At 39.5% G+C, this 27,315-nt stretch overlaps 1 protein-coding gene across 4 annotated transcripts; it reads left to right on the top strand.

Annotated features, from left to right (window-relative positions):
* Positions 1-436: 436 nt before the first annotated feature.
* On the top strand, positions 437-26,058 carry FRRS1 (ferric chelate reductase 1). 4 transcript variants are annotated; one of them, XM_058421682.1, is made up of 18 exons: positions 437-608; positions 1,307-1,461; positions 11,048-11,196; positions 13,774-13,963; positions 14,188-14,324; positions 14,953-15,047; positions 15,700-15,850; positions 16,685-16,864; positions 17,710-17,808; positions 18,330-18,477; positions 19,028-19,144; positions 19,930-20,045; positions 20,326-20,412; positions 21,339-21,436; positions 21,591-21,649; positions 22,396-22,539; positions 23,615-23,676; positions 23,782-26,058. In XM_058421682.1, exons 3-18 carry the CDS (start codon positions 11,149-11,151, stop codon positions 23,872-23,874), a joined length of 1,824 nt encoding a protein of 607 aa, XP_058277665.1. In that variant the 5' UTR covers positions 437-608; positions 1,307-1,461; positions 11,048-11,148; the 3' UTR covers positions 23,875-26,058. The 4 variants fall into 4 exon arrangements, 3 of the variants coding, with proteins under 3 accessions (XP_058277665.1, XP_039929544.1, XP_039929545.1); XR_005702255.2 differs by lacking the exons at positions 437-608; positions 1,307-1,461 and adding exons at positions 9,989-10,318; positions 22,685-22,740 and having other exon boundaries at positions 23,782-23,831; XM_040073611.2 differs by lacking the exons at positions 437-608; positions 1,307-1,461 and adding exons at positions 9,989-10,318; positions 10,727-10,811.
* The last annotated feature ends 1,257 nt before the right edge of the window (positions 26,059-27,315 follow it).

Raw genomic sequence — 27,315 nt, 5'->3', positions numbered from 1 at the left:
TGTCCCAGCCTCTACAGCCGCAGCCCCGCCAGCGCCTTTACGCTCGTCTGGTGCGCACAGGCACGAGGGGTGGCCCTGCGGGGCCCGGCACCTGTGTCCGGAGCTCTGTGCGGTTTACCGGGCACTCCCCTGAGGGCTGGGTGGCTTTAAAGGTTGCGTGGAGTATCCCGGCTGATGCCTCTGGGCCCGGCCGCTCCTTGGCGTGACTGGAACGCCGCTCCGCCGAGTTTCCTCAGCGTCCCGGCCCCGCTGCCTCAGGGCCGGCACCCAGCCGGGCGGCCGGCTCCATCCTGATAGGCTGCGCTGCTGAAAAAACATGGTATCAGCCAGAGGTTAAGTGCTATATATAGTGTGTGGACAAGACTACAAACTCCGTGGATCTGACTTTGACCAAGAGGTGGCATGGTTTTTAAAAAAATCCCAAACACCAGAACAAACCCACCCCGCGCCGCCTTGTTTTGAAGCATACTGTCATCCGAACTGCTGACACCAGGCAGCCTTTACCATTGCTTTGTATTGCAGAACACCTGGGACACTTGCTCCAGGCCTCTCACCACCGAAGTCATTAACTGCACCCCAGTGTAAAGGTCAGCCTTCAGCTTTGGAAGGTCAGTCTATTTTTATTGCCTAGAAATAAGTTAAAAAAAAAAAAAAAAAAAGGCACTTCTCAATTTACAGTCACTGTGTTATACTGAGTTTGTTTTTTCTTTATTTCTTCCTCTCAAAGGTGGTATATTTCGGTGGAATTGCAAGACAATTTAGGCTTAACCTTTTACTTCTGACCATCCCATACATACCCTTATAAGTGTATTTTGCTGCAGGGTGTTCATCCAATTACAGTGCATTTAGGGGAAGTCCAAGGGTCTTGATATTCATGGAAACACTTCCCCTCATTTCAAACAGATGGGTTTTTTATCATTTGGTAGCTTTTCTCCTTTATTTTCTCTTTCATTTGCTCCTCCCTCTGAAAATTTCAATAAATCTGTTTGTTCCTCATTAGAGTTAATGTTTTTGGTATTGTTAAGAAAGATTTTCATGTTGGTGTAGGTTAATATGTCAACTTGTATGCCCTTGACATATATTACGGTTTCTAGGCAGAATGGGGGAAGAATGAAAAGCACCCTTGTGAGTGCAGTTCCTAATCATGAATTAAGATTCACCTCATCAAGGCTCATTCAGATGTGATACTTACAATCTGAGTTATTTCACATGGCTATTTTCTGAGTGCCCAGTGGAATTCTCCCACTGTCTTTTGCCTTTTGCAGCCCCCATATTCTTTACTCAGCTTGCCTGCATTCATACACAGGACAGACGTGCACCTGGCAGAACCCTGGCTCTCCTGGCGTGCTGGCTGTTTTCTCTGAACTGATGTGTCCCAGAAAAGAAGATGATACAATATAGGAATGGGAAATACAAGAAACTTCAACAGTTATGGAAGTCATAGGAACAAAACCAACAGAGGTAATTGAAAGGGATCTGGATTATCTTTTTTCTAGGGTCCTTTGCAAGCTTCAGTAGCTTGAAGTGACTGCAGTTGTCTGCCACAGAGCCTTGCACAAGTGTCTTTTCTTCCAGGCTTGCTGTTGTCCTGTCACATACAGCAAATAGGCTGGCATTTAGAAATTTCATGAGCTGCTTACACAGAGAGCAGCTCTCAGAGAGGGGGAGAAAATAATGCCCACATAGCCAAGTCCTTTGCATAAATAGTTATTTTAAAGTGGATGTTGAATATTTTGTGAAAAGCAAGATAGGAACCAAAAGGGTATTATTGAAGGCAATTTCTCTCCTGTTACTAAGTTTTAAGATGTTTGATTTCCTTACAGAAAATCACGCTACCTTTACTATGTTTGCACTGGCATATCTCCTCAATACTATGCATTGAGACAAATTTTGGAATGTACCCAGGTTTATGAAAAAGATTTTTTTTAGTGTCTTGGACAAAAATCATTAGGAAACCAAGCCTGAGCCAGTTATTTTGACATCATTTGTGACTGTAGCTAGACCAGATGTCAACAGTGTAAATAAAGGACTTGATTCACTACGCAGCAAAAAAGATTCCTAGGCACTGTGAAATCACTTAATAATTGAAACTGTGTAATTTAATTTGCCTTCAATTCAATATAAAAGCTACTGTTTCAAAGATAATGAATGTTGCAGGTCTCTTGATGAAGTGTAAGGAGGAGCAGAGCAGTCTTCTCTAATCCTTTCTCCATCGGCAGCATCTCTTATGCTGGCCCATCCCTTACAGCCTTTGGGCCTGCGTTCATTTACCAGGTGTAAATTGAGCAGTTTTGCTCTGTATGGAAACCACACCAGCAAAACATGAATGCACAAGTGCTACCTTTGAGCATTGCACTTCTGTCTTGAATACAGCCAATGCCAACTGAGCATTTGATACACTGGCAGCGAAGGGATGGTTTTCACAGTGCCATTTTATCTTCAGTCTGCAGTTTCTCTGTGCGTGATTATGATATACTACAGCAGGAAATTATCAATAGTTGCTTCAAAATAAGAGTACATACCATATCAATGTTAATCATCAGGAAGTAGTTTTGCAGCATTTTCAAATGTACTCATACCAAAACTCTTCAGTCCTTTTACATACACCTTCCTGATGGTCCTCTTTTCTTGCCTCCTGTTTTGGAGCATGGTGTTACAGAACACTTATCCTAGAAGTGGTGTCAATACACGTTGGGGAGCTTTTCACTAGGTGTCACATCTTACTAATGCCATATTTCTTATGCCTGCTGTATAGGGTAAAAAGTACTCTAGGTTAGAGTACTTACATGGTGGAAGTAGCTCTTTATTTTTAGTAACAGAAAAATAGTTCCTAATAATAACAGTAAAAACCAACTAGCACAGAGAGAACTTAACTGGATGTCTAATTAAAATAAAAAGCAGATTCCTTTGGCCTGCGTACAGGAAATACGAGACTTTATAAAATTTAAAGTGAGCACATTTTTTCTCAATGCTCTACACTCATGCCCTGTAAATTAATGAATTAACGCTGTGTTATTCAAACAATAAGCAGCTTAAGACATGTTGAGTCTTCTGTCTAGCTTTTGTTTTCTAATGGGGATTTCTCAACCAGAAACGCAAACTTGAAAGAAAGTTCTTTTTCTTTAAAACTTCCTTTTTCTGTTTGGTTAAACTGCAGTCTTTTCTGAGTTAGATCTTTGCTATGCAGTGACTGAAAACAAGTGCTTTCTTAGACAGTTACGCGCTCAGCAGAAATTTGGGTATGTTCTTGGACATTAGAATCTAGTATTGAGTGAAAACATTAGTGAGAACATTGATAATCACATACAGCTTTTTTAAAACATCCCTTCTAAATGACTAAACAGATTGCAATAGCTTGATGGGCAGTGAATAAATGATAGGCTAGAATAAAAGTGTCTATTTAAGCCAGAAATCATATGAGATAGAGAAGCTAGGACACAAACCTATTTAGTTTGTCCTTACTGGCCTTTCATGTAAGGCAGTGTTGGTTTGACCTTTCAAAGATTAACATTTTGGGTTTGTTTTCAATTCCAGTTTGGCCATTCTTTTACTGTGTGGCCTCAATCAATCAATGCTCCAACATCCATAGAAAGTTAATTTTTAATAGAGTTTAATTTTTAATAGAAAATTGTAAAATTCAATGCAAATATCTTTAAGAGGACCATATAAAAATGTCATTTAAGGTAGCTTTTCACATAAGTGCTTAAGATACATTTGACTGTGCTTTAGGTAACAGCATCTCATTAATTTGACATTAATAATCTGCAAACATGGGGACTTGGCAAACAAAATTAAGTATCTGAATTATATTCTTGTACCATTTAACTTAGTTAAATGTAAAATTGATTCACATATCTTGGGCCAGTTTTTGTTGTAGAAAGAGAACATACACCAGTGTGCTGAACCACTACCAGCACTGTCTTCCTGTGAATTGTTCCATGTAACACTAGTGAGATATGCTGAGATTTAAGACTTCAGTGGATCTATTCCTGAATGAACTGTAGCAATGTCTTATCAAGCCGATCTATTTCCTCCTCAAAAATAAATATTCAGAGTGTCTCTTGTACACTCCATCTCCTTTGATGTTCCTTTGTAAAATATCAAACTATATTGAGAATACCATGGATATTTCCCCAGTCCATTAAAATAATAATCCTTAAATCTTACCTAGACAGGTCTTTAAATTCAAATGGTAAGCAACTGATTTTGCTTTTCTGTTCTATATATTTGAGATCTGATTTTTAAGCAAAGAAATAATTACATGACGTTATCCGAAAGCTAATACTGGGGACTGTATTCCCCAATCTGTAATCTGTAATCTGTTCTCAAACCAGGGTAATTTGAACAGGTTAACGTGGTGTAATATGTTGCAGAAGGAAAATATTTCACCAAATGTATGACTGCTGCAAGCATTTGTTTTAAAAGATATTAAACATGGCAGGAAGTACAAAGAAGATGATATAGGAGTGGTTTGCACTAGAGTGCTACAAAGCAGGAATTCAGACTGGCAAACGTTTGCTATACAGCAATCAGAGCCCAACAACATTTGCAATTGAACCATCTCCAAGTGCTGCTACCAGAAAATAAAAGTCCTTAATATTTGTCTCATTGATATCATCAGGTCATTTGGTTATCCATGAATTTAAATTTAGGATTACTGATGAGTAATTTGCCCATAACTGGGCAGCGGTTCCTATGTGAACACCCAGGACCTAGGAATCACTTCTGTATTTTGGGACAAACTGCTGCTGTTGTCCAGATTTTTGAGTGCCCTACCTCTGCAGAAAGCACGGGCTCTCCATTTCAGCTGGAGGAATTAGTGTCTCATACAATAGAACAGCTTTGATATTTTGTTTCTGGGAAAATTTGGAACTTCCTCAAAGGTACTGGCTTCCAGATTGACCATGTACTAACCTAACTGTGCAGGAGGCATCTTTCCATAGCATGTCTGGGCTGGGTCCCTTTACACCTTGCTTGATATTCCCCTGTGCTCATCACTCGAGGATTGCTGCGTACAGGACTTGAAAACTGGCATGAAACAATCTTCTCTCCCTTATTCTTCTCACAGCTCACAATGTTGGATATGCCTTTTACCAGCTCTGTTATGGTCTTACCGGTTTGTTAGCTTTTGAAAGGCTCTGCAAACATTTAGGTGAGACTTGGTAAAATCAGAGCTAAAATCCCTGCAGCCCTTCCCATGGAGGATACTCAAACATCATCACATGGCTCCCCACAGGGCACTGGGCATGTTCTAACGAGAATGTTGCCACAACTAACAGTGCTGTGCATCATCCCTCCAGCAGGACTGCTAGTGCTTGAACCCAGAGCAGCTGCAAAACCCACAGACGTGCTGGCTCAAAACAAAAACAGCATTTAGAAGCCACGAAGGAGTCCAATTAGGAGATGCTGAGAAAAGGTGAAGAAATGGAAATGGGTTTCCTGTGAAAGGATTTTTGAGATGAAATGAAAAAGGGTAGGAAAATTAGTTCCTAATCCAAGTGAAAGGGCAGAGAAGAAAAGCCAGGGGCAAAGATGGAACTGAGATTGGCTGGCAAAGAAACTGATAAGTGTGTGAGAGAACGTTGTACAAGATTTCAATTAATCTTAGCTTCTCATTACAAATTCTGTAATCAGGTCTAAAGTGCCTTACACTGAAACACTTACAGGTCAATGCCTTTGCCAGCAAGCTCTTTGCTCCCTGCAAAGCCGAACAATAAAAACTTATCACATCTTGTTGATATAATAAAATCAATTATTTAAAAAAGCATCACAGTAATGGTCAGAAAATACAGAAAGCTCAATAAAGTTAATAATGCAATACTTTTATCAGATAAAACTTGCTAGTGTGCATCAGATAAAGCATTGATCCACATCACTTGGATGGGGTGAAATGATTTTACTGAAGTCCTTTATCAATTTATGTGTGTTCTGTATTGCTTAAGTGGAGACTCTCAGAAAAGTGACAGGTTGTGTGTCATTTTCTCATAACACCTATACACACCTGTCTCAAATTGATATCAGGGAACCAATCTTAAATATTTCATTTTGGATAAGCAAGGAAGTACTTTTTTTTTTTTTTTTTTTTTTTTTTTTTTTTTTTTTTTTTTTTTTTCCAATCTATTTGAATCAAAGTGGGTACATATTTTGGTAGAAAGCTATGGGGCAGGCAGCTATTGTGTCAGAATAGAGATGCAAAACCAAAGCAGGTTTCTGTGCAGTCGACTTGCAAACTGTACTTGACTGATTGGCTGCTGCCATCAGGTGGCTTGTTACAGTCATTGACTGAAAACTGTAAAATGCATCTTACCTCTATGTAAACAAGTATTTTCGTATAAATACGGTTTCAAGTCTGAATTTTATGTGTGACATAAAAAAATTCAAAAATTAATGTGATTAGTAAAGAACCAAAAAATGCATACAGTAGAAGGAAATTTCTGAACATATGGGGAATGCTTTAATCTAGTTTGTAAGTTGGTAAAACAGGTAAATATGAAAGAGTGCCAAAGCTCAAGGGAAAATAAATTTTTAATTATTGAGAAAAATATCTCATCCTACATTGTGACTTTATCATCATTTATTTCTTTTTAGATGAAAAGGATTGTTTCAATGACTCAACATTCCCCTCTGTTTGTGACAAACCCCCCCACCATATACAAATTGGTTTCGCAGGAAGAATTCTTCATATCTAAGATAAAAATACCGTTGTTAATTCCCTAATACTTCTTTAACTAAGAAAATAATGCTGAAAAGCTTGGAAAATGCTGAAAGTTTGAAAAATCTTGAAATGCATAGTCTCATATGTGTAGTTTGTGCAGTGGAGAGCTGAGTAAATATGGGTGCCAGGATTGTTATTTTCAGAGAAAGCCTAGTATCCAGCATGAATTTAGCCAAATCCAAATGCACTTTTTCAAACAGATTTCAGTATTTCAAAATAGGTAACACTAGTAACAAAAAATTCTTTGATCCAGTTGTCCATCAGCAAAACAATCTGGTAGGGATGCAGCCTTGTTGCACACCACTTGCAATCAATTTGAACTTGTTTTATGGTGAAAACCTTGCCAGTAACATAGAGCTCAATGCACATATATGAAACTTGAGCAAGGTCTGACCTAAAATGCCACAGTTTTGCTGAATAGTTCCCTTAATACCTAAGAGGAAAGTTGATTAGAAGGAATCACATAGTAACATGGGTTCTCTTCAATGGCTTGTTGTTTTCCATACGGCTTTGGGCTTAAAAAATAGAATAGCTATCAGTAGAAACCTTGGACTGCACAATAGTTAATTTCCAAAATTATAGATATTTACTTAATTGCTTTCTTGGTTCTTAAGCAAGAGAAATTCCCCTTTATATACTTGGAATGAAGTCTCCTCTAGGAAATTCCCATTGCTTTCAAAATTATAAGCTTTCACTTGCTTTCTTAAGTGCCTGTAATAAACCATGCAAAAAAACTCAGCTTCTTTTCATGTTAGATGTTGTGTCATTCATTTGCCACTTGACAGCCTCATCCTCTGACACAGGTCAATAGTAGGTTACACAGCTTTATCTCTCTTCAGGCTTGCAGGAAGATTCAAACCCACCCCCCAGCCCTCTCCGTCTCTGTCTCATTTGCTTAAGCTAGAACCTCTGCTTTGTGATAAATACAGAATTGTTATGAATATACTAACAACAGTTGCAGTACACTTTACAAAGACGATGCAGCTGTGGTCTTTTTATAATTCTTATACCCTAATGCATTTTATTTACTTAATTAACATGTAGTGCCCTTTCATAGAAACATTTTCATTAAGGGTGCAGAACTATTGATTTTATTATTTTTTAAGGAGACTGGTATGTTTGAAGAGAGCCCTTTCAGATGGATTGATGATTGCCCGTGCAGTAGTATGGGGACTTAAACTCAGTAGTTACAGAGTTGGTTTTTCTTCTCTCTGGTTCTCTTGGTGTTTTCTTGGTTTTTCTTGCTTTACAGCTCTTTAGCAATAGCAAACATCTTTTGAACTAAGAGTTGCTATACAATGATTAGCACAACAGTATTCTCTCACTTGCCCTCTTTACTTTTCACAGAAAAATTATTTTTTCTTCCTTAACTCTGATTACCATTTCCAACAGGATTACAGCTTGCATTTTCATCTCTTCTCATGGGTCTTAATGGGGAAATTACTTCCATATATACTTATATATATTATAATATTTCAGACATATATACCCCATTCTGTGAATGAGCCAAGACCCTAAAATAAAATCTTAAAATATTTGTATATTAATTCCACTGTACTCTGGAAATTACGAACCTAAATATTGATAAGAATACTGGTTCCTCTGGTCACCAGTTTTTTTTACTGTAAATATAGTTATGTTATTATTTGTCTTATTAATAATGTGTCTGTATTAGTTAAAAACACACAAGCACATAAAGCGTGTATGTACTTAGGCCTGCAATTTTATCAAACTCTTTCATATATGGGAACTTTATGACTGTAGTTGTAAACAGAATTCTTTTTTCCCCTGGCTAGAGGGAAATAGCCATATTTGACTTCAAACTATTGCTTATGCATTATGTTTCTTCAGTTACTGAACACTGAGCGAGACCTCAGCTTCCCAGTGACTCGTTAGCAAGATAATACAAGTGTAACAGCCAAATGATTTTTCTGATTAGGAAAAGTAATCCCTCATTGTTTTTCACACTAAATGTGTTTTTTAATATGTTATTGCAGGTACCTCTAAAGGTTAATGCTGCTTTTATAGAAACTGAGAAAAGAGTGAACACTAACAGAGCATTTCCTAGTCTGTTATATTTTGGTAGATAGGGGGTTTTCTTAGAAAATATTACTGAATTAACAGTACTAAGATCTCTAGAACTGCTCAGAACTACTAGTAAGCAACTGAATCACTAGAGCTCTCCAGTAAAGGTGTTTTTTAACACAATATTTTTATGCTGTGGGAGAGCGAAATTCCCGTTGTATTTTTATGTAATTGTCTTTTTGCACCACTTTGTGAGCAATTGAGAACTTGGATTTAAACAATACAGAAGTCAGAGAAGCCTGTGTAAACAATTGCCGTTTCTGCCAGGAAACCCCCAGTTACAGCCAGTATTTATTTGCTTTCTTGATAAGAAAGGCCTGATTTTGCAAGCCTATATATATGTGACCACCTTTCGGCCCACGAATAGCACCGCTAAGGAGCTCTGTAAGCTTTGACAAGGCCAATCTCTCAGTAAAACTCCAGTTGTTAACCCAGGACGGCCATCCAGACCTCCAGCGCTGGGAGGCTGCAAAGAGATCAGGTGCCCTAACAACGTGCGGCGCCGCGGTTCTGGGGGTTCCCGGCGGGCAGCGCCCGGGGCGGGCACCGGGAGCGTCGGCAGCGCCCGGGGCGGGCACACGGAGCCCTGGCAGCGCCCGGGGCGGGCACCGGGAGCCTCGGCAGCGCCCGGGGCGGGCACACGGAGCCCTGGCAGCGCCCGGGGCGGGCACCGGGAGCCTCGGCAGCGCCCGGGGCGGGCACAGGGAGCCTTGGCAGCGCCCGGGGCGGGCACCGGGAGCCCTGGCAGCGCCCGGGGCGGGCACACGGAGCCCTGGCAGCCCCCGGGGCGGGCACACGGAGCCCTGGCAGCGCCCGGGGCGGGCACCGGGAGCCTCGGCAGCGCCCGGGGCGGGCACACGGAGCCCTGGCAGCGCCCGGGGCGGGCACCGGGAGCCTCGGCAGCGCCCGGGGCGGGCACAGGGAGCCTTGGCAGCGCCCGGGGCGGGCACCGGGAGCCCTGGCAGCGCCCGGGGCGGGCACACGGAGCCCTGGCAGCCCCCGGGGCGGGCACACGGAGCCTTGGCAGCGCCCGGGGCGGGCACACGGAGCCCTGGCAGCGCCCGGGGCGGGCACACGGAGCCCTGGCAGCGCCGGTTGGCGGCTCCGCGCCCGCCCCGCCCGCCCGGTCTCTCCGCGCCCCGCGTGCTCCCGCCCCCGCAGCCAGAAAAGCGCCGCGGCCACGGGCGAGGTTGGAGCAGATCAGGGTGGTGCTCGGTCTGGCTGAACCTTCTCCCTCACCCTTTTCTGCCGTAGCGGTGCCGGTAAAGGGAGTAGGGCTGGGGAGGTGCTGTAGTCTTTGTAGTAGCGCTTTGGTTAAACTGATGCCAGTGAGCGCTCAAAGTGGACGCCGCAAGTTTTTTGGAAAGTGTATTTGCTTAATAGAACATCTGCAGCAGATATGAAGCAAAGTAAATTCTGGTGGCGTTTTTGAAGCACCTTGTAGCTGCTGCCTTTCGTGTAAGATTTCTGAATTGCTTTAGAGAAAGCTCCTAAACCTGTGTACCTTAATGAGTAAAGGTAAGCTATGGCTTATTTTATCTGGAAGCCATGCCATGTTCCTCTGGTGTCCTTTTTTCTTCTCGTTATGTGAATATTAGTTTCTTATTTTGTTTTTTGTTAATGTGCATAGGAGATGGCTCTATGATCGCTGTGACAGTAAATGTGCTCGTGCTATGGTTGAAGTTACTTGTTGGGGTAACAAATGACGTCTTTTTAGGGTTCTTCACATAGATAAAAGTTTGCAGGGTTTGGGGCCTTGAAGATTCTATGCAGAGCAGCTGCCCAAGTAAAATCACTAAATCAAACAAGTGAACAGGGCAAAATCCTTGCCTCCTGTTCACTCTTGGCAAGATACATAGAAAAAGGATAAAGTTACTGTATTTTTGAAATTGTTTCTTCTTCTAAACTAAAGCATCTCTTTAATAGGGAGTAAATGCATAATGAGCTTTAAAATCATGCTGCAAATTTGTGTTAGCTAATACTTGGAGGAAGAAGGTATCAAAAGTTGATGGTAAGTTCCCCTACCTGCCCTTGACTGCACCAGAAGTTAATTAAGTAATTACTTAGTGTGAAGCTCTTTGAGGTCTGGGGGAGTGTCTGATAAAGCAAGGGAAGCTGCAGGGTCAGTGCTGCATTACAGCATCATGCACTTCAGCTGAAGTGTGGGGAAACTGTATAAAATGCATGCCTGAAGTAAAGTCACTTATAAACCTTACTTTTTTGTGTGTGTACTGTTTCTTTTTTCAGACAAGCTTCCTGGATACAGTGAAGGTTAATACAGTTAGATGCAAACCAAATAGAAGAGATTACAAAGTAATAAAAGTTGTTTTTCTACAAGTAGGGAGCCAATGGCTGTTTTACTCAGACTGTGTCACTGTAACAGCACTGGCTGTAAGGTAAGTTCCTACACTCAAACTGTTACAAAAAATAATTTTGAAACACAAATGTCCTCGAAATTCTCTTTTGGAGAAAGAAAAAAAAAATGCTGAGATATGTATGTTCTGTTTTGTGTGCATGGGTGTATGTGTTTGTATTTTAAAAGTAATGAATTATTATGAATAGGTTTCCTCTCCCTGCTCAATCCAGCTGTCATGATAAGAGCACCTTTAACAAAGCAGAAGAGGCCAACCCCAGCTCTTTTTATGAATTCAGAGGTAGAGTGACTCTTGGACAGCAAGACTGTCTGCTTTCCCTTTGCAGGGGTTTATTTCTAAAGGAATGTCATAAACCCCCTATATTAATATAGGTTACTCCCCTTCAGATGGCTCTTTTCCTTTTCTGTCTGCCCTCTTGTCTGATGGTGCTCAGGAGAAATTTCGGTCGATGGTAGCTTTTGTACCTTTGAGCTTGACAGTATGTTTGCCTTGCCTGTTGTCTCATCTCCTCTTCCTCTCTGAAGTTATTTTTAGATCTCACACTATGCAGCTAATGAAGTTAAACAGCTCAAAAAAAGATAAGTTCTATGCAGAGATCCTGAGATAGAGTGTGAGCATTGTGCTCATGGGCTATTAGGCTACCAGGGCTTTCTTAGCTGTTGATACCTGCAGGGACTGTAGGAGTTGTTTTCAACACAGAAGTAACTTACTGCTCTCCGTTTATCAAAATCTTTTTCAGATTTTGGTCTCTCTTTTATTCTATTAATCTCTACTTAATCTTTTTCTTCTGCCAGCTTTTGAGTCAGTAGAGTCTGACAAGAATATTTCTTGTTTCATTTTACATCCCTACCACATCCTCTGCTACTTAAAGCAGAGTACTACCCTGCTCTTTTTCTTGTCTCTGTGATATGCAGCCTTATCTCTTCTTGTTTTGAAAATTTCTCTGCTACATACAATTTTACTGAACCTTAGTCTTTAGCTTTCTAGGCATCTTTAACTTAGGTATAAAATAAATTAGATGTAAACTTTTGACACTTTGGAGAAGTGTTGGAACTAGAAGGAAATACTTTAAGTAAAAGATAATGATCATGATGTTATCTTGAAAATTTGGGAGGAGTCGAGGGTTGGGTTTTTATTTTCTAGTTCTTGAAACCGAACTGTTCAACATACTCTTACCTCTGATTTTCTTCTATTTAGTGGTGTAAAGTTGCTGAGGGGCCAATATGTTGAAGTAAAAATATACATTGCTCTGGAAATTGTGGTTTTCCGTGTATGAGAACTTTGGAAGAGTTCGTGCTGATGACTCCTGCTTTTTAAGACTAATGATGTGCCTTGTCTTCCTTTGACTGCTTTTTTTTTAGGTATTGAGAGTTCAGCCTGAAATGGCTCTGTGTGTTTATCTTCATGCCCATCCATGCTGTCAGGGAACTTCATAGCCTGATACTTCTTATCACTTGCTGCAAAATGGGCGTGGCCCTTCCAGAAGGCAGATCAACTTGGCTGGTCTATGTTCCACCAGAGCTGATAACTCATTTCTTGTGCCTAAGGATTGAAAGGAAGTTCAGCTCTGTTCTCCTGGCCTTTTGGATGTGGAAACACTTTCTTTTGCTGGCTATAGTGTTCTGTAAACCACAGTACAGCTGTAAGCCCTGCATGCTACTGAGCAGCAAAACAATTGCCACAGCTTTTATGAAAACAGTATTGTGGCAGAGCAAAACATTGTATGATGAAAGCTGAGGTTAAGGGTTCATACCTGTTCATAACTGTTTTAGGATCTGGGGTCCTACTATCCCATGTCTTTTATGCATGCTGTTCCCTTGACAAGAGTGTGACAAGAAATCAATTTGACTCATTGTCTAGAGGTCCAATATCCAAAAGGAAGAGTTCAAAGGAGAAGTCTTGTGCTTGTCTGCCACAAGCACACACTTCTTGTCTGAATCTTCATACCAAATTCTCACTCTTACATGTATAAAATGTATTTCTGACACATTTGGTGACTTTAGTTTCCCTGCAGAAAGAACTTGTTCCTGGGGAATTATTCATCATATGTGAAGAAATAGACACTGGTTGTGGAAACAAAAGGCCATCTGTAATGATGCAAAATTTGAAGCTAGGATTAATAAAAAGTGGGCTTGATATTAGCTGTGTAGTTCCTCAATACTGTCAGCCTTTATATATCTGTGAAGCGTGTTTTAAGATCTATGTCCTGTGCAGATGTTTAAGGAACAATTTTTTTTTTTTTTTTTTTTTTTTTTTTTTTTTTTTTTTTTGAGAGAGAGAGAGAGCAGGAGAGGGATTGGCAAAATATGTTTTAAAAGTGCTGTCAAAATGCATGGAGGGAAATATTCCACCCAGTGGATGGAGGGATCCATTGACAAACTGTAGACGACCTGAAATATGGTATCTGAACATTCTGAAAATGTCTCGTAGTTATCAGAAGCAGAAGTTATTCAGCAGCTGAGAGTGGTGTCTTCTCATGAATGCTTTTTTAAAATATTGTTTTATATTTCACCATTCAACTGATTTCTAAAGAGGACTGGTGACCTGTACTGTAAATATTTATTGTGTTTAATTGCCTGTAAATTTTATTTTATACAGATGGAGCTGCCTGGTTTTGCTGTTTGGATGTTTGTTTGCCTCTGTGCATCTGTGATTGGCTATCCAAATGGAAGAGTAAGAGAAGCCTGTACTAGCATGGTGCCCTGTCATGGTAGCTCTCCTCAGCTGTCCCCCGAGCACACCATTACAGTGAATGGCACTGAATTTAAACCAGGGGACAACATAGAAGGTACTGTGTCAGTTACAGCTGAAGAGTGTAATTTATTGTTTCTTTGTATTATAGTGTGTCTTTCCTCAGTTTTCTATACTGGATTTATCTAAGCAGTTGAACCTTGTTTAGGTAATCCATTAACCATCATTCAGTACTTGTAAAATAAGCATCTGGTAGTCTGTGTTCAAATACTTCCTTCTTCCTCTGAAGTAAACTTCCTTTTATTTTTCTTCTTGCTTTAGTTCATCTGTCTGGACCAGATTTTGAAGGGTTTTTCATACAAGCCCGGGATGCAGAGCACCTGGATAGCCCTGCAGTTGGTTCTTTTGTGTTAGCTGACCGGAGACGTGCTCAGCTGCTGACATGTGGTCGTACCAAGGTAGAGTCCAGTGCCTTAAAATGTTTCATTGGGCACTGAGGGGCTTGGACCAGAGTATGTCTGGAAGAGGACAGAGCTAATCCACGTAATCTCATTTGAGTTCAGTGCGTCTCTGGGGAAATTGGTCCAACTTGGAGTACAGAGGCATGGCTCACTGCAGCTCTAGACTGTTCTTGAGTTGTTTAAGCTATCCTGGTGACAGAAGGCTGTTGTCTGCTGCAGGAACATGCAGCATTTGTAACATAAGTTTTACTTTTACACAATGAACATAGTGGATTCCTAATATTAAAAGGAGGAGCCACTGCACTGTCTCTTCATTCTCTTATTGTTAAAAAGGAGAACATCTCCTTACTAAGAAAACCTCACTATTTCTGCATAAATGCTGCAGGGCCCTCTACCTCATTGCTAGAGTCTTCTGGATTGAAGGTCGTTCCTTTTAGTCTTGAAGATTGTTAGTATGAGCAAATTGCAGTGCTCACCTGAATTGATCGTGACTGACTAGGAAAAAAGCCAGTTGCACTGGGGTTGTGCAGTGTCTCTGTAGGATTTAGCTGTAGCCTCTGCTGACTGTGTTTAAATAATAAAATGTGTGTCCACTGTGTAACTCCTGATATGTGTCTGTTTTCAGAATTCAGCTGTCAGTCACACAAGTAAAGTGAAAAAGAAAGACATAACAGTTTACTGGATTGCTCCTAAAGATGCTCCAAAACATGTACAGTTTCTGTAAGTAAACCTGATATCAATTCTAATTTATTAAAATGAAGATGAAGTAAATCTATAGTATTGTCTGTGTCAAATATTAATCAGCAACTGAAAAGCCCTTGAGTCCAATGGCCTGAAAAGTCATTTGCTGACCCTTACTTGCTGCAGAGTCTGTGTTAATGCAGACATTTGTTTTTTAGGAAGAGCTTGAAGGTGGTTTTTTTCCCTTTCTTTTCTTTTTTTTTTTTACCCCCAGGAAGAGTATAAGGAGATTTGGAGACTGGTTTCTTTAGTCTTTCTAGCTACCTTCTCACTTCTTGTACCTGCAGTATACACTCTTAAGAATCTTTTTATTTGCTGTACCTAACTAGCTTTTTTTGAACTACAGGATAAAAACAATGCAACTCCTCTCTGAAGTTCTAGTCTATGCTGTAGGCATGCATCTTATACCCACTGCAGCATGTGGTATTATATTTTAAAATTCTTTTTCTACTGAGATTTAAGGTATTTTTCTACTTCAATCCCTAAAATGGTAAAGGTCTCCATAAAAATGAGAGGTTTACAAATAATTTGTGTGAACTATAGATTATTTCTCTTTTTTTTCCCCTTTTTAAAGTAGCAGCCAACTATAAATGTATACAGTAATGACTCTGTGTGTGTTGTGTTTTTTAAGAGCCACAGTTGTGAAGAAGTACAGGATTTTCTGGGTAAAAATTCCAGGTCCCATTGTTTCTCAGCCTGATGTGCCGTCCCCAACACCACCTTTGTATGCAACATCAGAGGCTATGTCAACTTCGCACCCAGTTTCCTACATATCCAAGCCAGTAAGTAATGATAAAGCTAAATCAGGCTATCTTTAATGCTTGTGATGAATGGAATTTAATGAGATGACATTGATACAGCCTATTAACAGAAAAGGAGAGATGATGGATGAGTAAGTGTGATATCTAAGGCTAAGAACGTAACAGGCACCCTTAGCTGAGTTGCCTGAACTTTGCAGGGTCAGACGTTCTCAGGCTGCACACAGATCAGAACATTAACAGAACATTTAGAAATTCATGATCAGAAGATATTGTGCATACCTGTCACGAGAGATGGGAAAAGACTTAATGTGGTCTTGACTCATCACTTCCTATTTAGCAACTGCAGGCTCAGAAGCTTTCGTCTCTGAGTTCGTCTGTGTTACTGACTCCTGTTACTGAGTTTTGAATGGATTGAGCAAGCATTGCTATTTGATCCAGGATACCTGTGACTTAGAATCAATGTATTTTCTCAGTGTGTATCAGTGGAGTTTCTACTTTAAAAAGCAAGCATAAAGCTGTAGTACTCTTCTTTTCTTTCTCATCTTACAGCTGATTTTACCTCTCCAAATATTAAACCAGAGGAAGTTTTTTTCTGAAATTCTTACTGACTTTTTGAAGTTATTCTATTGTAATGTCTTTAAAGTGAAAATTCAACTCAAATTTAGCTTGGAATTTACCATCATTTCACTTAGTAGTCCTAGGGTAATTGTAGACATGGTTTAAGACACCAGTGTGTAGATGTAAATGATGTAGATGTAAATGTTCCTTGTATGCTTTTTTCTACCATGGGTAGAAAGGAGGAAGAGGATGGAAACTCTCATTGCTCACAATTTGTTTGTTTGCTTAATTGTTTAGTTTAGCGCATCAAGTTGTGGAATTACGAAGTTCTGCATTAGGAACCCTACAAACTGTGATCCTGGAAGTGCTTCTTGTTTTTTTCTATCCTTCCAACAAGAGGAGAGTTCAGTTTTTATTGAAATAAGTGGTCCAAGTGAAGGATATTTAGCATTTGCATTTTCCCATGACCAGTGGATGGTGAGTGTTCTATTTTGTTTTCTGTAGTTGCTTATGTGATGTTAGTAAAGTTTGAATGGAAATACATATGGAAAATAGAAATACTGTCAGATGTCACACAATGTGTGACTTTGCCATAGTGCTGAGATACAGGTAGATATTCTTATAGGTGGATATTCACTTTTAGCTCCGTTACTGAATAATTGCAGTAGAATTTCCCTATGGATATCTCTTATGGCAGAATTCAGCCTGTCTGACTGAAATTCCTGGTTAAATCAATCTTTATTTACATTCAAAAAATCTTATCCCTCAGAAGCTGAGTTGTTATTCTGAAAACCATTTGCATTTGATCCTTGAATGTTACTCCTATACAGTCTTAAAAATGTTTAAAGATACTCCTAACTTACTTTAAAGTGTAAGGATGATGCTGTTGACAAATGCATAATCTTTAAGTTACTTGTTGCACAAAGGAGATGCTGTTTATATTCATATCCCTAGTGCAGGAACACTTGGTTCTTAACAATGCTTTTTTTTACAGCTGAGGAGGAAAAAATCTTGTAGCTGAAGTGGATTTTTAAATAGCTCCAACATCCATCTCTGTCTTGTATGGTTAATTTAGTAAATTCTAAATAATTAAAGAAACTTCTGATAGTGTGGTTGTTACTCTGGAAGGGGAGTGTGAATCATAATGCATGTTCTTATGTGTCATCTCTTTGACTTAATATGTGTTTGAAAATGGAAAATAACAGCTTGATAACTACAGAAATCTCTCAGGTCTTGCTGCCTATATTAAATCAAAGACCTTTTGGGGACCGCCAGTGGTGTTTTTTATTGGGCTGTAGATATTTCTTTTTTCAACTCTGCAGGGTGGTGATGATGCTTATCTGTGTGTAAATGAGGATCATCGCGTTCGTGTGAGCACTGCCTGTCTGAAGGAGCGAAGTCAGCCTCTCTTGGATTCAGAGGTTTGTTTTAAAACAACTCAGACACTTTCACAGATGTGGTTTTGAAGTAAGGTATGCTGCTGCTTTGTGCTTTTGTTTTGTGCAGCAGGTGTAAATACTGAGGTGGATCCGTAATTCTCTAAGGTGTTATTGGCTGGGCTCTTACTTTCTAGTAAATGTTAACTTTGGAAGTCTAAATTTAATTTGTAAAGAAAGTCACACGATGGGAGCTTAGTCTACTTAGAAACTTTGTGCTTATTATTAGTCTGTCCCTTTGCTAGAACTGCAACTGGTATGGATGGCCTGGGTTAAACGTTGGTATGACCTGTAAAAATTAGTGATAATAAGTTCAAACCATAAGTTGCTATGTTGACTTACTGGCATACCTCTTGCATGCCAATTTAGAAGGGGTCCCTCTTCCCTGGGTCATTCACTTTTTTTTTAATACATCAGTGACACTCTTGTCCTTCGCAGGGTTACTTTTAAGCCGATTACTCTGCCACCATGAAAACACTGGGCATTAAATATCTCCTGTTTTACAGAATGCCCTTGAAGATGTGTCTTGGAGGCTTGCAGATGGTGTTCTTCAATGTTCCTTCAGAAGGAGTATTCGTCTCCCTGCTTATAAAGGGAGATTTAATCTGGATACCAGTTACTACATCTTTCTGGCAGATGGGGAAGCTAGTGAAGGTAAACTTGACTCATATATGGTTCCTTTTCTTTTAACAGCTCCAAATGAATTAGTAACCCTTCTGTAAGATGTGGCTTAGATGAGAATTGGTGTCTGAACTAATTTCCAAGTCTGAGGCCTTTAATTCAGTTGCCTTTACTGCTTCTCTGGATCATGGGTTTGCTTGTGGAAGTTACTGCAAATTTACTCACATATGTGTTGTATGCTCTCTTGATGATAGGAACTGATGGCTTCTTGAACTGGCCACATCTTTCTTTTTTTTTTTTTTTTTTTTTTTTAATGGAGACTAGAATCAAAGGGAATTATTCTTCATGTCTTGTGTATGTAGTGGAGAAAAAAGGAATTTCCTGTAGCTGGGTGAGTTGTGTTTTGTGTAGTAAGTGTGCAGGAGAGCTTAGATTATGTTAGATTCTTACAATATTGCATGTTAGCTTGTATGATTATGTGCAGTGGTTACAACAGGGCTTGAATTCATGAATGAGGAATGGGCACACTTATAAGCACAGTGGCTTTCATTAGCAAGAAATAAACCACTTTGTCACTGCTCAGGTGGACTCCTTTACAAACATCGTCGTCAGCCCCTGGTCACCGCTGGGCTGTACAATGTCACAGGTCCTCCTCAGGATATCGGAGGGTCCCGGGCCCCACGGCTTATCAAGGCTCACGGTAAGCTGCAGTTTCTAGTTTTGTCTTCCAGCTCTAGACTTGCTGATACTGGAGGGTTATTGCAGAGTTGGTATCCCCTCTTGTCTTTCTGGCATTTATGTTGTATATTCTGTTGGCTAGCAAGATCTGATACTCTGTTGGCAGAGTGAAGTTGTTAATTTTTCATTTCAAGAACAATGTTGAAAGATTCTTTCTACCCAGGAAAATGAACCTGCCCTTGCTTTTTACCTTAAACTTATAACTGGGACTTGTTTATCTCTTTCTCTCTATTTCAAGTCGGTGTAGTTGCATTTTTGGTTTAGTTCTATTTGAAATGAGAAACCACTCAGCTGGCAGTCTGGAGCCACTGAAGTTAGTGGGAATTTTTTCTCCCTCGCTACTGGACTTTAATGCAGGTCTGTGGTAGAACTGCCACTCAGTCTTTGTCACACAGATTGTAGCAATGTCATCTTTCATCCTTTGATGTCTCAGTAGGTGATAGAATGGTTTCTCTCACCAGTATGTACAAAGTGTATTAGCATGTGTGAAATGTGTAGCAGCCAGAGCTGCTCTGTTGTGTTGTGTGGGCAGGGTATGATTACCTTTTGTATGGATGTTTCTGTCCTCTAGCAAGATAAAGGCTATGAAGCTGTAGCCTGAACCAGGTGATGCGTTTTTTATCACTGGTAAATTCTGACCATGTGCATATTGAGTAAACTATTATATAGTCTAGGAAGTTGTATTCATGTGTGCTTAAGTTACTGGTCATTTACCTTGTTGGGTTTGTTTGTTTTTTCTGTTTTCAGGAGCACTAATGTTTGTTGCTTGGATTACCACAGTTAGTATTGGTGTTATTGTTGCACGATTCTTCAAACCTGTCTGGTCTCATTCATTCCTACTTGGAAAGGAATTGTGGTTTCAGGTGGGCAATATCTCCACATATCTCCAGCTGTATTTTGTAGCATTATTGCAAACAGAATTATAAATCTACTAGATCCAAGAAATAGACAAAACATGCTGTGATTTACATCTCTCTTTAATCTTATAAAGTGGAACAATTAAAAATCAGAAGTTCACCTACTTTACTGGTAAAGTCTAAAGTAGGGATTTAGAATATCTTTTAACTGTAAGTCTATTTAATGTCTTTTAATGATGTATTAAGAAAGCTGTAGAGTTTCTAAAAACAAATTTAACTTTTCTAGGTGCATCGTATGCTTATGTTGACCACAGTCATGCTGACAAGCATTTCTTTTGTGTTGCCTTTTGTATACCGAGGAGGTTGGAGCCAGGTAAGTGTATACTTTTTGTCTTGCTTGTTAACTCAAAGGTAAATGTGGGACTAAATGAATGAGAAGTCTACTGACAACTAATATTCTATGACTATTTCTCAGCAAATTTCTGTGAAAGCTGTTCTTAAGTAGGCCGATTTCAAATCCTGGCAACACACTAAAGGAATATTGTCTCCTTTAAACTATACCTGAAAACTTTTGGTGTTTTCCTTCCTTCCTCTTTCTCCTACATAAGTTCCTTGCTCATGGTATCTTTATTTGCTATTTTGGTCTTACTATTTCCTTAGAGAATATGAATTTGGGAGGGAGTAAGGGTGTGATGGCTGACAGTAACATGGTAAACCTGCTGGGAATAAGTGTTTTTGTGGACTTAGACATAATTGCATCCAGTGATAAGCTTAGTCTGGAGCAGTAGCTAGACAGAGATTGTATACCTGTTGCTGTCACCTGTATTCTATTTGATGCAAGGTAACATCAAAAGTTGGAAAGTCTAGAGTATCCGAATTCAAGGTGGGAGAATACAGTTCCATGTGTGAACTTGGGAAATGGAATAAAATGCTTTAGGGTGAGAGAGGAGACCAGTGCTGGGATGAGTTATAAAATAGGTTTATCCTGAAGACACAGGATTGAGGCTGGAGGGCTTGGACTATGGCTTCTATATTCATATTAGTCTGCTCTTCAGTTGGTAGAATTTCTCAATAAAGCCAAAAGGTGGGACAGACCCTGAGCAGACATACCAGTGTGTCTGCTACCGAGACACGCAATCTCCATGTGGCTGCAGGGCAGCTTATTGTGTCCTGTTGCCGCTGCCAGTGCAGCTCCGCTGTAATTTACTACCACAAGAATAAATAAAAATTGCAAATTTTTGGTATCTTTTCTGTCTGTTTACATAGATGTTATATTTAAGAAAAATGTCCTCTGTTTAGCAAGCAGGTTTTCATCCTTATCTTGGCTGTGCTGTGATGGCTTTGACAATCTTTCAACCACTTATGGCAGGCTTCAGACCGTCTCGTCATGCACCAAGGTACAACTGACTCATTAAATTACAGCCACAGGCATTCAATGTGACTGTTTCCTTAAACATTGTTTTTACAGCTTGAAAGTCAGCAAAAGATTTTTTTTTTTTACCCCCTTTACTCAACGATGTAATCAATAAAATGTGTTTCATTGTTTTGTAGGAGGCAATTGTTTAACTGGTTTCACTGGAGTACTGGTACAACAGCTAGAATATTAGCTGGTGAGTAGAAGTAATAGTTGTAACTCCCATTTAACTGATTCAAAGGAGCTTTGTCCTTCGTCTGGGCTGTTGTTCCTCTAAAACATCTATGGATATCCAGTCCGGGCATGTCTGGAGCTCCTTTTTTTTGGCCATCTTTTGTGTGAGTTTTAAGGGGTCATTGGATACAACTTAAAGAAAAAGGGACTTTAAAACCAAAGGAACTGCTGATAAATCTGAAATTCCTCTGCCATGAAGACCTGTTTTCATAATTTCTATTTGTCTTGAAAGATATGAGAATAGTGTTCTTACAATATCATAGTTCAATGTTATTGAAAGGGAGATAGGAATTTCACTTATAGATCCAGAAGCTGGGTTTAATTCTAGTAATAGAGGCAAGCTTCCACAGAAACCTTAAGCATTCATACGGTGATGACTGGTCTTGTTGGTGGACACAAATGCTGGTGTTTGTGGGGCTGGAATGCAATAAGGCACTAAGCAGGTTGAAAACCATCTTGGCCTTTTCCTTTTCTTCCTGTCTTCCTCACACTACCAAAGAACCCCAAAACAATCCTGCCCACACAACCCCCTATATCCCACCCCAAAAACCCCTCAGCAACCTTCTGCTACATGAACTCCTTTAACCTTGTTCCTCAAGCAGTTTTAGATAATTCATGGGAAATCTAGTTACAGAAGCATTGAGAACATTTTTAAAGCACATTGGCACAACATTTTTATTGTTCTTTTATCTTGTTTTTGCTGAGTAGTTGTGACTATGTTCTTGGGAATGGATCTGCCAGCACTTGACCTGCCAGACCCGTGGGACACCTATGCAATGATTGGCTTTGTAGCTTGGCATGTTGGGATTGATGTTCTTCTGGAAATTCACAGCTACTGTCTCGTTCGTAAAGGTACAAACCCAGCAAAACTCCTGTCGTCCCCTTGCTTGCTGAGCATAAAACCAGTGAGGATTGAATTTCAGGAGGTATTCTTTGGCCTCTAACTTGGAAGGTGAAAGAGAGTAACACTCCAGTAATAGTGTCCTATCTTCTGCAGATAAATGACTATGGAAGAAAAAAGTTTTCAAGACAAAAGCATTCTAGAAGAGTGGGGTTTGTGCCATTTAAAATAGTAGCTTCTCATTTTTCAAACCATAGTTCATAGGGGACTGAATTGTGTAAATATTTTCTGAGACTATTATTTTTTTATCAGAATTTTGATAACAGGTGGGTATGTTAAATCCAGATTAATTCACACAGATTTAATCTGCATTTAGCTGTTGTCAAATTGATGTTATTGCAGGAGCAAGCTTGAATGCTTTCCATTTTGACTGACAGGGGAAGGAATGTGAAATCCTGACTCCAATATGTCTAGGGAAGAATTGGGTGGTAACTTCATTAGAAATTATCTTCCCTGGCTGCTATCACAGAGAGGAGGTGACTGCACATATGAGTGACCCAGGTCTAAGGCTGAGATGAGACAGCTGCAGAATTGAAGATGTGAGATTAATTAGGAGTCTGTGTAAGGTGGCATGTGGAGAAGGAGTGATTATAAAAAGATATGAATTTAAATTTAACTGCAGTAATTATTCCCTAGAAAAAGGGAAATTAACCTGAAGTGTTTGGACAATGAGTGTTCTTATGTTGGCTAATGAAAATACTTCTTAATGAAATCCAGTTATCTCAAAATGTGAAAGGAAAATGTGTTAGCTCAAAACTCAGTGTTTTGATTATTCAGTCTTGCAAAATGGTTTTTTACTTCAATGTTCAGAATTTACTTTTTGTAGGTCAATTCTAGAATAATTTTTCATCTGTGCTGTGAGCGTGATAGTAACAGGTCATGAAATGTCAAATGAGACTTCCAAGTCCTTTTCAGATTTGATGCTATGTAAGACTTAGTCACAGGCTCAAGACTTCTGCAGTATAAAAATGAACCCCCCCTTCCTCCTAAAGGCAGATTGACTTCTGTTTTTCTTCCCATGAACAGCTGAAGTGATAGAGGATGACAGAGTACAGATACTGCAGTCACTAACATCTGCAGAAGCAGAGGTGAGTCACAATTGGGTAACTAACTACTGTGAAATGGGATGAATCTTTGTTTAAACCAATTAAAAGACTGACTGTTTGATGACACTTCTTCCCCTTTTCTTGCAGGGTCGTCTGTTTAAACAGATTGTGTTAACCATCTATGTCTGTGGAAATGTAGTATTCCTTGTTGCCTTCTTGATAGCAATCAACCAAGTATGAAATAAGTATTTGAGAATTTTGTGACAAAGTACTGTGCAGTTGAAAAATCTGCAAGGAATACTTTTTTATTACAACTTTTTTTCTCAACATGTCCCTGAAGAATTGAAGAATAACAGCACATGCATGTCATGCTCAGTGTTAGGGAGATTGGGAATTCAAGTCTAGAGAGAAATATTGCAGTCCTACAAAAGCTGTCTCCTGATGGGACTTTTAATGGGAACCTTTGCCTAAGTAAGGAATGAAATCTCTATTTTTTTTTTAAGCACACTAGTGAACTTGATTGAAGCTTATAGGTTAAGAGAAGACTGAGAAGGTGTGCTGAAGATGTTATTTTGATAGTTCCCTAAACCTCCTGTGAATGCAATTGGGGGAACTGGTAAGATATGACTGATCCAGATCAATCTGTCCACTTTACTGTGTTCTAGTGATGTGCCAGCTTCCTGCTCTTGACAGTCTTGTGCATAAAGAAACCCTCAACAAAACAAACCACAAAACTTGATGAAAAATTGTTACAAGTACAGGCTGATGAATGAGATAAATAGATAAAAGTAAATGCAAAAAGCACTGTCTTCTTTAAGAGCAGAGTACTTACACAGCAAGTATAGGAATTTGGGAATTTCTGTCCTCTAGTAAAACCACCATTTGCCTCATTCAGAATACTGCTCTGTCTCATACCTCTTGGTGCTTCTAAGTCATAAAGAGAACATGTTTGCAATATTAAATGCATTAAATCTTATTCTAACTTATCCAAAACTCAAACAAGGAAGAACCTAGCTGTGTTTATGGATTTCTTTGGTTGCTTTGAATTACTTGACTGTGAGAATAAGATAGGTTTATGCTAACTGATGCTTTAATGGGAGTGAAAATACTTGCTCTAGAACATTGCAGTTGTATTTGTGCTGTTGAGCAAAATGTAAATTGGGAGGTAGGTAGACTTCAGGAAAAGCAGCTTCTGTTAGTGTTAAGTGAGAGCCCTTTGAGCTGGCATATCTAGAAGACAAAACTATCAAATTCTATAGCAATTCTATTCTGCAAGAATATTGGAGGGCAGTTTTTTAGTCAACAAAAAGTTTCTCCTAATATATGAACTAGGTACTGAGACTAGAAAGAAACTGTATTGTTTAACTTTCTTTGGTTCATGGTTTGCCTAAGTATGGAAGGATGCTCTTGAAAGAGAAACCTTAATATGCTGTGCAGTTACAGTGTTTTGCAATTGTGTTATGTGGCTCTAAACAGCCTGCTCCCACACATCTTCATTTTTCTTACTGGAAGCTATTGATTTTTAGTTGTAACAATTCAAAATATATTTTTAGGCTAGGGCTACTAAGGCAGCTGTGAGTGAAAGTATTGGGAGTATTGGATAGAAGAGTGAGTAGTGAGGCATGACTTGGTATGGACTTTTACAGCAACATCTCTACAAGTATGGCAGGCTCTAAAATACTTGCAGATGTGGATCAGGTGGTGGTTCTCTGCAGTTACCAAAGCTGTCTGGTTCTGTCTCTTTTTCCACCTTCCCAAGCCCACAGTGCATGTTGCATGGACGGTAATATTCAGGAAGCTACACGTTTATTTGTAGTCAGTGATCTTTCTGGCTGCTCAGATATCTGATTTAGCCATAAGGGTGTTTATGGAGCTGGGATTAATCCCTTTGTCAGCAGCAGCTGACTGCGAGTGAGTCCAAGTTGAATCATGTCCCTTAGAAAAGTCATGTGCAGATTGGGAAAGGGCGATTACAAAGAAAAAGTTACAACCCAGGCTGAAGGACAAGAAGCATGGGGCCAACTGTGTGGGCGTGGGGGTTTTTAGAGAACTCTGATCTCAAAAGCCTGGGAATCTCAGGCTCATCTGCTGCTAAAATTTTGTGGGACTCTTTAATCTACTGTGAGTTTATAGAAGAAAAATCACTCAACCTAGGCATGATTGATGGCTTTTTAAATGAAGGTTAATGCCAGATTCTTTCTGTAATACAATAGCTGTACTGAGGGTTGGTTCATTTACATGCGACAATGAACATGGGTTTTAAAACATGAATGTAAATATCTCAATAAAAGTTCTTGTCCCTTTTAGTAATCTGAAAATGCTGTTGAAAGGAAACTAAAAAAGTCTTGCTTAGGAGCCAAATGGATTGACTGTTTTTTGTAGATGTTTTATAAATTAAAGCTTTGTAAATCCTTCTTGGAGAAACTAATTTTGAAATTGAATGTTAAAATAGTTTCACTTTTTAAAACAGTTTCTTTTCCTCAAGAAGAAAAAAAAAATTCCTTGTTTCACATCTAATACAACTTCAAAATTGGTGAAATTGTCAGTTGCTGTGGATAACTTTTTTCTTTCTACTGCTTGCAGTATTGTCTAGTTTCTTATGGGAGCCCTTATGTGTAGTATTGTAACTTAATTGATTGAAAGACTTGCTAATTTTACATGATTTCTGTTCACACCACCACTCCTGCCCTTTTCCTGCATAACTAGTAAGAGGAAGTACTTTGGAAGAGACTGGAATACAATGACAAAGTTTTTTGTGTACTCCTTTGAAAAAACTCTGTGGATGGGTTTGATATTGGCAGCATATAGATGCCAGGTAGAAATTTGTGATTAGTCTCACAAGTAGTTTACTGTTTTGATTGTTAGGTGCAGCCTCCAAGTGCTGGTCATCTGCTCTTGGCTTAGCTGCAAATAATTCTTTGCCTGTGCTTTGAACAAGAATTAACTTGGTGCAAATGTAATGGAGTTCACAGCTACTTTGTTTAAGTATTTTTAGCTAGTTGCCATTTCAGACTGCAGCACGAACCAGGGGAAGGCGTATTTCTTTTGTCCTTCTTAATACTGCACGCTACGTTGTTTTCTGTTTTGTCAAAAATCGCGAGGTGGGGAGAGGTCCAGTTTTATGTAGTAATGGCCAGGTTTTTCCTTTACCCCGGGAGCGCTAAGGAGCGCTTTGTGTTCCATCAGTTTGTAACACTGTGTGGCGTCCTTGTTCAAATAACAGCGCTTCTGCTCTGCTTGCTTTCTGTAAACTGTCAGTGAGAGGCTGACATGTAAGGGTTTTCCAAAATAGGAAGTGTTTCTAAATGAACTAATTGGAAAAATTCTCAAGGTTTATTACGAAACTCAATCTTTAAATTCAAGCCAGCTCATATAGATAGACATTCTGGAACCAGGTGTTTGCTTGAGATCTGTTCTCAGGCTTTTCTTGGAGCAGGTATGGATGATTTTCTTTTGTCATGTGGGTATATCCTTTTCCAGTCAACTGAAGATGAACAGCAATCACTAAGGAAAAACTACACTATTCTGCATTTCTATGCAGAAATTAACACCTCGGTGCTTTTAGATCTTTAGTGCAGGTTGAAGGAAGAAGAGTCCAAGTGAATGGAAGGATGGTCAACAAGGATGATCTGCTTGTAGGTCTGAGAAATTCTTCGCTCACATAAATGTGATTCTGACTTC

This window comes from Hirundo rustica, chromosome 9, assembly GCF_015227805.2.
Source record: "Hirundo rustica isolate bHirRus1 chromosome 9, bHirRus1.pri.v3, whole genome shotgun sequence".
Classification (NCBI taxonomy): Eukaryota; Metazoa; Chordata; class Aves; order Passeriformes; family Hirundinidae; genus Hirundo; species Hirundo rustica.
Note: the sequence above shows the minus strand (reverse complement) of the source record. Positions and strands in the feature narration are given on the sequence as shown.